The sequence below is a fragment of the Micromesistius poutassou genome, assembly GCF_964030765.1.
Source record: "Micromesistius poutassou genome assembly, chromosome: 19".
In the NCBI taxonomy this organism is placed as follows: domain Eukaryota; kingdom Metazoa; phylum Chordata; class Actinopteri; order Gadiformes; family Gadidae; genus Micromesistius; species Micromesistius poutassou.
In genome coordinates, this window is record NC_140289.1 from 12,702,744 (window position 1) to 12,717,086 (window position 14,343).

General features: G+C 43.2%; 1 protein-coding gene across 5 annotated transcripts in view; it reads left to right on the forward strand.

The window, feature by feature from the left end:
- afdna (afadin, adherens junction formation factor a) overlaps positions 1-14,343 on the forward strand; it is an 85,753-nt gene that overhangs the window by 35,361 nt on the left and 36,049 nt on the right. For 4 of the 5 annotated variants that reach the window (XM_084483864.1, XM_084483868.1, XM_084483866.1 and 1 more), the window contains exons 9-16: positions 686-780; positions 1,187-1,437; positions 5,782-5,851; positions 6,666-6,751; positions 7,044-7,105; positions 9,310-9,515; positions 11,711-11,731; positions 13,240-13,385. In XM_084483864.1, coding sequence (XP_084339990.1) covers positions 686-780; positions 1,187-1,437; positions 5,782-5,851; positions 6,666-6,751; positions 7,044-7,105; positions 9,310-9,515; positions 11,711-11,731; positions 13,240-13,385 — 937 coding nt within the window. The remainder of the gene's footprint in view (positions 1-685; positions 781-1,186; positions 1,438-5,781; positions 5,852-6,665; positions 6,752-7,043; positions 7,106-9,309; positions 9,516-11,710; positions 11,732-13,239; positions 13,386-14,343) is intronic. The other variant, XM_084483867.1, reaches the window with a different exon arrangement.

Genomic DNA, 14,343 nt, shown 5'->3' on the forward strand with positions numbered 1-14,343 from the left:
AGTCTTGACATATTCGCACTAGTGATATGAAACAATTTTAAATAGTGATTTAAAGTCTGACCGTTGATCGTTTTTGATAGGGATAATAAGATTGTAGACACTGTAGACAATTTTACATATTGATGTAAAGTCTGGCTGTAGAAAGTTTTGGACAGTGATTTAACACGTCTTACCGTCGACCGTTATAGTCTAGTTATAGTTTTAAATAGTGATGTAAAGTCTTACCTTAGACCATTTTAAATAGGGATATAAAGACTTGCATTAGGCAGTCTTGGATAGTGATATGAATCTATATCCCCAGCTCCAATTGTAGGCCAAGACAAAAGCCGGACAATTATTAGTTTTTAAGTTCTCGACCACACACATGCACGCACACGCACAGCATGCTCTGTTTCCCACTGTCCTCTAATAGCTCACTAATGCTGCTTTGCTTCTTATTAAACATGGAATCTCCAATAGCAGTCATGTAGGATAGCCACTAGCAGCCCAGATATACAAACAATATTTAAATTTCCCCCCTCACACGTAATACAAAAATTTATTTGAAGTTATTGGATATGCTTGTCTGGCAGAAATAATAAAAAAAAATTTCCTAGAATACTTCCCTGTAAGTGCTCATCTTTAAATGAAAGACCACATGACACCTTCAGTAATCTGCGGGCCTTAATGTATTGTTGTGATGTAGATGGCTCAGACTCCCGGGACAAACCAAAGCTCTACCGCCTGCAGCAAAGCATCACAGAGGTGGGCTCGGACTGCACCGACGACGGAGCCATCCAGGTGGGCTAACCCCAGCGCTTGTTTTGAGCTGCTCGTGTGTGTTCTTCTGCTCTGATAGAGTGGCCTCCTGGTCCCCTACTAGTGGAAATAGCTTCATACCAGATTAGCAGGTATCGAAATACTGAAATCAGACCTTATCTATCAAATGTTAATGTTGCCTTACTACTAGTACCGATTGTAGAGTTTGGGTTAGTTTGTGTGTGGGGTCGAACTGTAACTTAGCGCTACACTTTGTAGTTTCCGCTAGAGGAGAACTCACAGGCTGCCCACCCTACAAAAGTTTTTTTTTTCCCACATGAATCTACCATTTATGTTTCACCATTAATGGATAGAAGGGTACTTTCAGAGTGAATTCTTTCTTGAAACTATTCCTTTCTTCCACTTCATACTTCGCCTCTTGTCACAGTTGTTTGGTCCGGGCCTCCTTCCTCATCACTGCAACCTGATGCACAGCGAGGGGCTGGTGACGGTCACTCCCCACGGGCCCGACGCAGACACCTTGGTGGACGGGCAGCGTGTTAACGAGACCACGGTGCTGCACTCCGGATCCACCCTCCAGTTTGGTGCCGCCCACGTCTTCAAGTTTGTAGACCCCGCGTATGATCAGGGCAGCAAACGAGACCCAGCCGGCATGATCAGAGGCCGACACAAGTCTGGGTGAGTGAGTGAGGGATGTGAACACTGTATGCTGTTATGCTTGGGACCTGGGAATCTTTAAAAGTATATCTTGTTTGTGAGTCTGAAACCAGAAAATATGGTACTGGAATAAACCAAGGTGGAGATAGGATTGCTTTCAGATGAATACAACTGCTGCCTTAGTGTTAATCTTGGGGTCTAATTTGTGTGAATAATGCAGGATGAAGAGTGGTTTGAGGAATCAGTGCAAGCAAAACTTTAGGGAGAGTATGAGATGAAAGGAGAAGTAAAGGGGCAGGGAGAAGAGGTGATTTGAGGTTATATAAAAGCCCTCTAATCTGATGAACGTTGTTTGGGCTCTCTCACACACAAACACACCCACATTGGTACATTGCAGAGACATGGTTTTGTCAGTGTTAGTGTGTTTGTGTGAGAGACGGTGACAGATCATATCGAAAGGGAGAGGGGCTGGTGAGTAGGCCAGTGGAGCTGTGTGCAGCAGCTGGATCAGCTGAGATGAGAAACTGAGCAGACCTAGCCTAGCATGTGAAGTGCTACCAGTTAGCAGCCACAATCTCAGCCTGCCATCAGAAGCTCCAGGATTTCAGTATTTTCAAGATTCCTGAAATCTCTGGGAAGTAAAAATAGTGTATGGGAAAAGGAGAGCAAAAGAGTGAGTGCTGGCTAGTAAGTAACCTTTATTGTCATTTTACAGACAACATTTTTTTTGCAGCAATCCTCCAGCTGCACGGTTTTATAAATATAAAATATAAATATATAATATAAAAACATCAACAACATAAAAATAGAATGTGTTCAAAAGTCCAAGTTAAGTCCATAAGTGTCGGTAGTGCAATGTGTGTATGAGATGGGGAGTATCAGTGTGGGAGGGGGGTAGAATTCAGTAGTGTCACAGCTCTATGGTAGAAGCTGATGGCCCTCCGGATGCAGCGGGTCCGGTAGATGTCCTCCGGTCCGGGGAGCTGGGTGCCGGTGATCCTCTCAGCAGTCTTAATGGTGCGCTGGAGAGGTTTCTGTTCTCCGCGGTGCAGCCAGAGTACCATACTGTGATGCAGTATGTGAGGACTGACTCAATGGCTGACCTGTAGAAGCTCACCAGCAGCTGTTGTGGGAGACGTGCCCTCTTCAAGCACCTCAGGAAGTGAAGCCTTTGAAGTCCTTTCTTGGCCGTGGCCGTGATGTTGACGGTCCAGGTCAGGTCGTGGCTGATGTTGACCCCGAGGTACCTGATGTTCTGCACATCCTCCACTGTCTCACCGTCGATGGTGATGGGGTGATGGATGAAGGGCTTCCGTCTCCTCCTGAAGTCCAGGATCATCTCCTTGGTTTTTGCTGTGTTGAGGATCAGGTTGTTCTCTCGGCTCCAGCTCACCAGGTTCTCGACCTCTTTAATATGGTGTTGGCCTCGTGGGTGGATTTGCAGTCGAGAGTGTAGAGGGAGAAGAGGAATGGGCTCAACACACAACCCTGTGGTGCACCAATGTTCAGGGTGATGCTGGAGGAGACCTGTCTCCCCATGCGCACACGTCTGTGGTCGGCTGGTGAGAAAGTCCAGGACCCAGCTGCTCAGGTGTGTGTTGAGGCCCAGGTGGTCCAGCTTGGTGGCTAGTTTATGGGGGGGAATGGTGTTGAAGGCGGAGCTATAGTCTATAAATAGCATCTGCACATAACTGTCTGGTTAAGGTGTGTCAGGATGGACTGGAGGGCTAGTGACACTGCGTCCTCGGTCGACCTGTTTGCCCTGTAGGCAAATTGATGGTGGTCTAAAGAGGGGGGGATACTGTGTCCCAGTACCAGATGTTCAAAGCACTTCATCATAACCGGTGTCAGTGCCACTGGCCGATAGTCATTGAGGGTCCTGATGGCTGATTGTTTTGGGACAGGGATGATTGTGGCGGTCTTGAGGCATGTGGGGACGGAGGCCTGCAGCAGGGAGGTGTTAAACAGCTCTGTGAGCACCACAGTCAGCTCCCCTGTGCAGTGCTTCAGAACCCGCCATGGTACTCCGTCAGGTCTGGTGGCTTTGTTGGGGTTTTATCCTGAACAACTTTTGTATTCGACTCGAGAACCACACCCTTTTTCATAGTTTTTTGTTTTTGGCAGAAAATCTACCCAGAGGATAGTCATAGGTTCCTGAGGCAGATTTGTTCACCATGAGGAGATGCATATGTGGGCAACGTTTCATGACTAAGTCAAAGGGGGCAGGATATATGCTTGTTCAAGTTTGACGTTTTTAGACAATTGCTAAACCGCCACCTTTGTGTGTAATCAGTGTAATCTTTAGTCACCCTTTGCAGCTGTTGAAACTTTCATAAACAGTGGCAGATTAATAACACTAACAATTGTAATAGGGTTCCTACATAATTATAATATGTATATACAGTGGGGAAAATAAGTATTGACCGAGTCAACATTTTTCTCAGTAAAGATATTTCTGATGGGTCTATCAGCATGACATTTTCACCAGATGTCCGTAACAACCCAAGTAATCCACACATACAAAGATATTAAAACAAATAAGTCCATAAATTAAGTTGTGTGTAATAAAGTGAAATGACACAGGGAAAAAGTATTGAACACACTTGCTGAAAAGTACTTAGTAGAAAAACCTTTGTTGGTAATGACAATTCAAGATGCCTCCTGTACAAAGAAACTAGTCGCAGACATTGCTCAGCTGTGATTTTGCCCATTCTTCCACACAAACTGTCTTCAAATCTTGAAGGTTCTGGGGGCATCTTCTAGGCCTGGGCAATAAATTATCGTATTGTGATAGACTTTTGATCAATATCAATATAAAACATGTTCAATATATATCAATAAGAGACTGGACCACCGAATCTAGCAGCTGGGTTTGTTACACAAACACGGTTCCATACTTATTTGCAATATTTGAGTGTTTTTCATTGTTGTATCGACATTGGAGTATTTATCAATGAAGAACAGTGGAAGGTCATATTAAGTGTTAAACAGAAGTGTTTAAATCCAGCATGGTAATTCCTAGTCTTTTTAGGTCATTCAAATTATCAATAGTTATCGATATCGATCAATATGACCAAGTTATATTGTGATGTCTTTCAGCCATATCGCCTAGGCCTTGCATCTTCTACGAACTCTGATCTTCAATTCTTTCCAGAGGTTTTCAATTGGATTCAAGTCGGGTGATTGACTCGGCCATTCTAGCTTGATTTTCTTTCTCTGAAACCAATTGACATTTTCCTTGGCTGTGTGTTTGGGATCTGTCGGGATTGTCTTGCTGAACTGTGACTTTTCTTAAGCAGTGGTGTCTTGTGTGGTGACGTGCATAGAGGCCATGACGGTTGAGTGCATTACTAATTGTTTTCTTTGAAACAACTGTACCTGCTTCGTCCACGTCTTTCTGAAGATCTCAAGGAGCGGTCCTTGGTTCTTGGACAACTCTTGTAATTTTTCTATGGACTCCTCTGTCAGAAATCTTGCAAGGAGCACCTGGTTGTGGCCAGTTAATGGTGTAATGATGTTCTTTTCACTTCCAGATAATGGCCCCAACAGTGCTCACTGGAACATTCTGAAGTTTAGATATTCATCTGTAACCAATGTCATCCGTATGTTTTTCTACAATAAGCTTGTGAAGGTCTTGGGACAGCTCTTTGCTTTTACCCATCATGAAATGCTTCTTGAGTGACACCTTGGTAATGAGAAATCTTTTTCTAGGCCATCAATTAGGACTAATCCATCTGATATTAATTTGCACAGATAGGGGGAAGGATTGCTTCCTAAATACTGACAGATTTCAGCTGGTTTATTGGCTTCCCACGCCTTTTTGCACCTCTTTTTCTTAATGTGTTCAATATTTATTCCCATTGTCATTTCCCTTTATTACACATAACTTTTGTCGTGGACATACATGATATTTTTTGTATGTGTGGATTACTTGGGTTGTTACTGACATCTGGTGAAAATTTAGCCCGATCAGAAATATCTTTACTGAGAAAAATGTTGACATGTTCAATACTTTTCCTCACTGTATTGTCTGTTCAATATAAATATCCATAACTCAGCAAATTGGGTTTAAGTCCCTCTGGGCACCAATACCTGTCCTGGGATACAATTAAAATTAAATAAAATTATTAAAAAAAAATTCAACTGTCCTCAGCTGTAATGCCAGAGCCTGGCTGGTGTTATGGGACTGGTTACATGTGTCAGTAATAATGATAATCAATGATCAGCGTAAACTAACCTGCGTTGAGGGCATTGCTGCAAGGTGTGTGTGTGTGAAAATAAATAGATTAATGTAAGCCTGCTGGGAAGATAGTCTGAGCCATTTTTCATTTCCTCTGGCTCAAGCTTTTCCCAACTGTTTCACAGGAGTGTACCAGAGACTACGTTCGATCTCCACGGCGAGGTCCACAGTGGTGCTGCTTTGCCTACTAGCAAGGTAGAACACATTATCATAAAAACATTTGTCATTCCATTAAAGCTGCACTATGTGCATTTTCCCATGAGCAGCCTCTAGTGGTTGAGTTGTAGCTACAGTTACAGCCATATAATATTTGGTGGTGGAAAACACCCTTGGGCTGGTCAATTGGTAAAAAATTGTGCTTTTCTGGGGTTAAGTCATCCAGAATAGTGCCTTTGTTCTTTGTATGCCCTTGAATAGCACTAGTGCTGTAGTGCATTTTTGCTGAAACTTTTCACAATGTCAAAGCCACCTTTCTGATTTTTTATCATTTGTAGCCCCCCCCATATGCTCAAATCTGCTGTCTTAATTTGAACTTAAGCTGGTTGAGTTTCCAAATTGAGTGCTCACACCGGCGCCACAGTAAAGCCTTGTATAACACTGCTCAAAACCTTGCAGTGGAACAAGACCAACATTTTTTTATCTTCTGACGTTTGTATCATTCAAAAAAAAAACAACGTTAATCTAGTGATAAAAAAATTTACGCCGTTAAAATGGGTTTGCGTGAGCGCCGTTAATAACGTGTTTAACTGACGGCACTAATAAAAAGATAATAAAAACGTGTTTTAATCGATTGATCGTTTCAGAAATGAAATGGGTAGAAACCAATAACGTCAGCTTAATGCCCAACAGCCCTATTTTGAGCATGGTGGCGAAGCGCCACAATATAATTATGCCACCATTTATAGTGGGTTTTATGTCTTTGTGATGACACTTTAAATGGTTTGGTGAAAAAAGTGCAGAGTATAGTCATCAATCTGTATACTGAATGTATTGTGTGATGCGTGTGCAGAGCTCAGGTAGGCTGGAGATGGAGAGGACAAACTGCAGCGAGCGGGGCATGGTCAAGCCCATGATAAGAGAACAGCAGGACAGCAGGTACGACCAACACTTTAGCATTCAGGGTGATCCAGTCCTTACAGTGCAAAACAATAGCAATTTATCAGACTCTCATGCAGGAAAAAAGACGAAAGACTTGCTGTATAACCTCACATCAGTTACATGGTCACAAATGTATGACACATACACACACATACGTACATGTACGGTTTCTCTTTATTTCTCTCTATCGCAAGAGTGACTACTTGTATTCCTATATATTGGCCTTTTGCTGCTCCTCATTGCCCCCCCCCCCCCCCTTACCGCCGGTGGTCTCTCTGTCTCCCTGCAGGTCCCAGGACAGCCTAATCCCGGAGGTAATGCTGCCAGCCAGTATCGAGTTCAGGGACAACTGTGAGTAGTGACAACACAGCCTCCTCGTCCTTTTTGTTCTAACCGTTTAAAGAAATGGGCATCATCTAACATGCATCTTTACGTTTATTCAACTGAGCCCCTGCTGTTCACCCTTAGTTGGAACTGACAGATTTCAAAAATAAAAAAGATTTATCACATGATAGTCTTGTAATTAATTGTGATTAATCACAATATCAAAATTTGCTGGCAAAAGCCTCAAAATGAAGATATTTCAATTCAGTAGACTGACACAATTAAATTATTATGGCAGAGGGATGCTCTAGTTACCTCTCTGCGAATTAGACAAGGTTAACATCTCTCCAATGCGGTGTTATACATATTTAAGTGGTAAACATATCCAAATTTAGGGCCATTTATAAGTGTTATTCCAGCTTCTCATCCAGACACTGTATTAGACATTATAGTTGCCATGGTGTGTCATTTATGAAGTTCGAGACATTCCATGCACAGACATTTATTTTCGCTGCTTTGCCCTATATGGTGTAGACGGGCGGTTTGCGCACCCCGTGCGTAGCTTAATAATAGGTGGGACACACACGCGACGAGTCGTCGTATGAACAGCGCGCAACCTGTGGCTCTGTCATTTTTGGTTCTCTCTGGCTCGCACAGTTCGCAGACACCAATAGATGAGGTTTGAGGCACGCAGTCACTCTCACATGGGAAGCCGAATGGCAATGTTGATGTCCACCAGTGCTGTGTTCCAATATCCGTTCTTCCCGTACTTCCTATACTTAGTTTGAGTACGTAGGGCATTCCAATTAAGATTGGGCAAAAATAGGTGTACTGAAAGGATCCGGATAGTGTACTCAAAACGGACAATCCGCCGAGTGTGGATCGATGTACACTTTTCGTAACGGCAGCCATCTTAGCCACGTAGTGGAAGAGGCGGAGCCAGGCTGAGCCAACGTCGGCGCATTTTCCTCATAGCCTGCATTAATGGAGTCATTTTGTACCTTTTATAGCTGCTATGCGTAAATGGCTCATCGTTCAAAGCAGAATGTTTTGGGCGGGTGACGAGCCGCAGCAGCAGTCGCAATCGTAATTTCCAGTTAGTGCACCAAGGAGTATTCGATTTGGAACAACACTGACATCTGAAAATCTGTGCACTTAGTGAGTGCGGGTAGTGTACTACGTTTAAGTGTACTCTGTATGGTATGGATATTGGAGCACAGCATAAAGGGAATCACTTCCAAACCCGTTGGCCATTTACACACAAGAGAGAAACAGAGGCCGTTTCTCAATAGCAAGTACGCAAACTTCGGACTTGCTGACTTGGAAGTGCGAACTTGGCAAGTACGCACTTCCAAGTACAAACTTCTGAGGACAGAAAAGAAAGTGAATTGAGAAACGGCCAGAGATTCATTAAAATTCCAAACTGGTAGATCCAACGTACACTCAAGACACAATCACACATTAGGCACAGAATGAGTAAGTGCATTGCTTTGCCTTTAAAACTAAATGGATGCATTGAGGTTTCCAGATTAATCACCAACTTGAACATGTTAAGGTCAACAGCCCTAATCTTAATATATGCATGTACATAACATCCTCCCCAGGATGTTTTTACATGTTCACACAGGCACTACCACAGTCTAGTAGAATAGTGCGTGTGTGTCTTTTATGAGTGCCGTTGAATAGCACTAGTGCTACTATTGCATAATGCACAATTTTTTTGTTGTATTATCATTTATGTTCAAAGCTGTATGTCTTAGTTGGAACTAAAGTGGGTGGTATTTTCAATGAGTACACATACCGGCACCTGGGCCATGGGCCCGGCTGCTTTATGACGTTACATGGTGGACTGTTTTTAAGTAAATTGATGCCAGGAAAGTATTGAGCGACAATCTGCCTGAAGCCCTTCACAAGCGTGCAGGACCACAGCACACACGGACACTCACGAAGGGGGCATTGCGGGCAAGTGGTACAAAGGGATTATTGTGTTTTACAGATCATTATGCTGTTTACCCCAGTATATTTGGCTGTTTATTTGTTCTAGTGTGGCGTGGGTAGTTTTATTGCCAGCTGATTTGAAGTGTCTATTTGAGCTACACGCTGATGTGCTCCATTCCTACTGTGCAACGGGTGAGCCTCCTCTGGTGAGCCACCATGTTCACGTATGGACATAGACTAACACTTTGGGCTGTATATCCTATTTATATATTTTCTTTTCCCTGTCCGTCCAGCTGAGGATGCCTTCCTGTCTGCCATCATCAACTACACCAACAGCTCCACGGTGCACTTCAAGCTCTCCCCCACATACGTCCTGTACATGGCCTGCCGCTACGTCCTGGCCCCTCACTACCGGCCCGACCTGTCCCCTTCAGAGAGGACCCATAAGGTCATAGCCATCGTTAACAAGATGGTGAGCATGATGGAAGGAGTCATTCAGGTGGGTGCAACCTTTTTCATCTATTCTAACTTCAAACTCTCACTTTGTTTGTATACACAGAGGATACGTCTCATTTAAAGAAATCTCTTAAAAGCCTTTTGGTTGGTGACGGTTGTAGTGCCAGGCTGGAAGGGGATGTGGACTACAGGGATGGTGTTCCGGGGAAATGTGTTGAAGAGATGATTGAAAAGTGCTTGTTCGGTGAAGCTTCTGTTGTCATTGTTGTCACACCAAGTGTTAGGATGCATTAACACGTGTGTGCATGCCTCTATGTGCTGATCCCAAGGCACTTGACTACGAAAGCCAAGGTTTTATTAGTTCAGCTGGTAGCTAGCATGTAGTCTATTTCCCCTGGCATCTATTAATGACATGCAGTGGAATCAGGAAACCCAAACTAGGCTTGATGCGTCCATGCGGCAGATATGAGCCTGCTTTTGACGATGGACAACAAATAAAAGGGAGCAAGAACATCATGGAAAAAAAAAGGGAGAAAAGGGAAAAGAATCAAGGCTCAAACTAATCAACCAGTCCGTAGTAGTAGAAAGGACCAATTCAACTAATCAACCAGTCCGTAGTAGTAGAATGGACCAATTCAACTAATCGACCAGTCCGTAGTAGTAGAAAGGACCAATTCAACTAATCGACCAGTCCGTAGTAGTAGAAAGGACCAATTCAACTAATCAACCAGTCCGTAGTAGTAGAATGGACCAATTCAACTAATCGACCAGTCCGTAGTGGTAGAATGCCAGGGGGTTAATGGGTAATTTGTATCTTCACACTGGATGACAGCTGTCAAAGTGCTACCAGAATATAAATCATGTTTGAATATCCAAAACTAACTAATGATAATTCAGTCATCCTACACTTTCTGATGATACTGCTACCGGTTCCTAAATAGAAGTGTTGACGTGAAGAGTTGTCCACTTCTAGCGCCCTGGCATATATATTTCATCACTGGGATATTCAGACGGAATGTAACCTAGCCTGCTACCCGCAGTCCCCAACTATGCATAGATGTTAAAAAATTGTGATTTTTTTTTAACTTAAAACTTTTAATAATATCTGAATATTTGGGATCAGCCCTAGCTCTATTCACTCTAACCAAGTAGAATACACATTGATTTTTTTCACTTGCAACACAATCTTACAGGTGTTATCTTTCTTTTTAAACATATTAAAGCCCATACAGTTGTGGAGATAATAACAAACTGGGTATGTTATTTTGAGAAGAAACTCAGAAATAGGCCTTGTGATGAAGAGGTTAAACCCACCTATTAATGCTTCTTCTGTCCGATCAGCAGACATGGTTCATGTTCCAATTTAACATATTAATGAGCTCAAAAAAAAAGTACAGGGAACACGAGCTTGGCCCACTCTGCATTAATGTCGTTCAGATCGCATATGAGGACTTCGCAGGCTGTGGAGAAATGCAGTCCTCCATAGCCACGGAGCGCTGTCATCACAGCGAGGGCATCTTGTCGCAGGCTTACGGCATCGATAAGAGGACCAGTGTCAGCAGACTATTATTTAGACAGATTATTAGCAAATTTCAATCTGACAATTTAGAGAGATACAATTTTGAAAAAAAAAAAACCCTGCTTAGCGGAGAAAGTTGCCTTCACCACCGATACTTGGACAGCGTTGACTACGGAGTTGTACGTGACCGTGGCCGTTCACTTTTTCACTAACTGGGTTGTGCAGAGTTGCGCAATCCTGTAGACCCGCTCAATGCCAGAGAGGCACAGCGGAATACATGGTTAACGTCCATGCTCTATGCTCTGTGATATTTAGTTTATCATCATCAAATGCATTATTGGTGTGCTTCTGAGCACAACCTTTGCAATATGACAGGCGGGCTGCTGTCTTAAAGGACAGCGCAGACCATTTGAGCTCCGCAACTGCTGGAGCCGCAGGGCCAAAAAAAACAAACCAACAAAAAAAGTTGATAAATTTGGCGACTCATGACACGTCGACTCACAAAATACTGAGTCTTTAACATCCCTAGTGTGTGTGTGTGTGTGTGTGTGTGTGTGTGTGTGTGTGTGTGTGTGTGTATATGTGTGTGTATGTATGTATGTGTGTCATAGCGAGTGTCCATAATTAGTGGTGTTGATGTTTTTTCTCTCTGTCTGTGTGGACATGTGTTCTACTGTGCCCTCCTCCCTTCCACCTCTTCCTCTTCTCCCTTCATCCAGGAGATTCCTGAAGGGGACCAGGTAGGATAGCAACAACATGCTACTGCTGCTACAACCCTTGTCTCTCTGGCCCTGCCTCTGCCCCTCGCTATGGCACTCTGTCTGGCACTCTCCCTCTTTCTCTGTCTAACTCTTGTGGCTACATTGACCATTCTTTGCTTTGTTTGACTTCTTGGCCCATTTCTCTGTCCACTCTTGCTATCTCACTCTCTCTCTCTCCCCTTTTTGACGTGTTCTGTTGCTGCTGCTTATTTCCCTCCATTCTAACAGAAACAAAAATCCAAGCCAAATAATTCCTCCTCCTACAGCTGAAGCTACATCATTATCACCAACTATCAAACTATTTTATTCAGCTGCCTGGACCTGCCCGGTACTAAAACAACCTATACCTGCCCATTTATTACGTGAAAATTATTATAAGTCAAACCACAGGGACGTTGGGTAATGCATTACTTCCAATGTTTCTTGTTGCCTCAAATTAAAGCCAGGTGATTGCATGACCTAGCACTGTTTTCAGCCAATGAGACGGAGAGATTTAAATAACTGTTGTGCTGTGATGCAGTTGTCCCTGAGGTTAATTTAAATGTTTGGTTTACTGTTTAAACATTGTTTGTGACTCATACTGCGTTTGATTATAACTCAGAGGTCAGATGTTCAGACTTCTTCTAGGATAAATCTAATAAAACAAAAAAAAGAGCATAATTTTTTTTCTCAAGCCTCAGTGTAATTTGACGTCATTGTACATGGCCATCCAAATCAAATAGGGTGAGAAAATGTATACATTTTATAAGATTGCTTGAGTTTAAAACACATTTCTGCAACATTTTAGATTTGCTAATTGGTATGCTTTCAAAACATTCAGCACACCAATACAGTAGTCGAATATGACACTCTCCATTTTCGGACTTCAGACCTCTGTCCATAAATGAACGCTGTATCAGTCTTTCAATCCTGGCTTCCATAACATCATCTACTACTTCCTCTGAATAGCAAGAATGCGGATGAGGATTCCCTTCTCCTGGTTTTGCTTTGTTATTTTTGACTGTTGACTATTTTAATTTGCCTGTTTTGTTTAATAGGTCGGTGTCTTTGTCTGCTCTAGCATATTCCTGGGGGGGGGGGGGGGGGGATGCTTTGAGTTGGGGGCTGTGCTGGCCGAAACAGTGCCTTGCCGTGCGGCCCAGTAACACATTAACAGCAGGGAAAGGGGTCAAAACACATGATAACACTAGACCCCTTGTATGGGCTTATGCTGAAAAATACCAAAGAAGATGAACAAGAGGAGTTTCACCTCTTTATCTAGTCACTGGTCTTCTCCTGTTTTTGATGATAACGGCTTCTGAAGATTTTGGTGGGACACAGGTCTATCTGTGAAATTAACTACTGACGCTTCTGCCAAAAACAAACTAAACCCCAAATCTCTCTAACTTGCCTAATGCTGGCATCTTTTTGGACCACCTCTTCTCTTAACTATTCTTCCCAACCCTTCCCCATATTTCTGTTTCTCTGGCTGTGATTGGTGGATCCAGAAGCAGAAGAACATTGCGGGGGCCCTGGCGTTCTGGATGGCCAATGCCTCGGAGCTCTTGAATTTCGCCAAGCAGGACAAGGATCTGAGCCGGATCACACTGGACGGCCAGGACATCCTTGCCCACTTGGTGCAAATGGCTTTCAAGTAAGTAAATACACACATTGTTCAACTTTACAGAACAATCAAACTCGAACTACGGCTGAACATAACTATAAAACAGTATGGAGATAACATTTAGATTAATTGGTGGAATTAACAAAATCATGTTAAGGAAAAAGCTCTACCTAGAGAGGCCAGTAGTTGGACGTCATGAATGTTCAGGTTATTAACATAACCAGGATTTCCTGAGTAGGAACCACATATACAGCTGATGGGACATGATGGCGTGATGGCCCATAGTAAATGTTGACCTGATGTTGAAATGTTGCTCCACTTCTTCTTTTCGCCACTGAGCGCCTCCATGGCTACAGGAACTGTTCTGATCTATTACCTACGGGACAGTATCCAATCAGGCTACCAGTATGGTGGCGGCATCAGGGAAATACCAAACATATAAAATGTATATTGAAAAGCAGCCTATCAGGGACATCCAGAGCCCAGGGGATGTGAATGTATAGGGGGTGGTAAGAGATGAACTGAGGGTTCCAGTGACGTCACCACACCGAATGGCGGCTTAAACTAACTTCTCCCCCGGCAAAACGTTCATTTCGCCTCATTAAATTGCCAAATAACAAATTTCTCGACAACACATCTGAATAATGGGGCGAAGATGGGAAAGAAGAATGGACAAAAGAAAAATACTGCTACAGAGTCAAATAACGAAGAAAACCTGAATAGCTCTCCTGCACAGGTACACGATGAGGAAGCTAACGCCGAGCCACATGTGGCTAGCTTAGCAAAGGTTTTAGAGGAGATACAGAACAGTTAAATGATATCAAAGCTGAACTCACCAATGTCAATGCAAAGCTAGCGGAGGCAGAGATGCGAATTGAAAATGTGGAGGACCGTGTTCAAAAGGTGCTAGGCAAGATGATACAGGTGATGAATCAGCAGGAGAATAAACTGCTTGACCAAGAGGGAAGATCCCGACGGGAGAATCTAA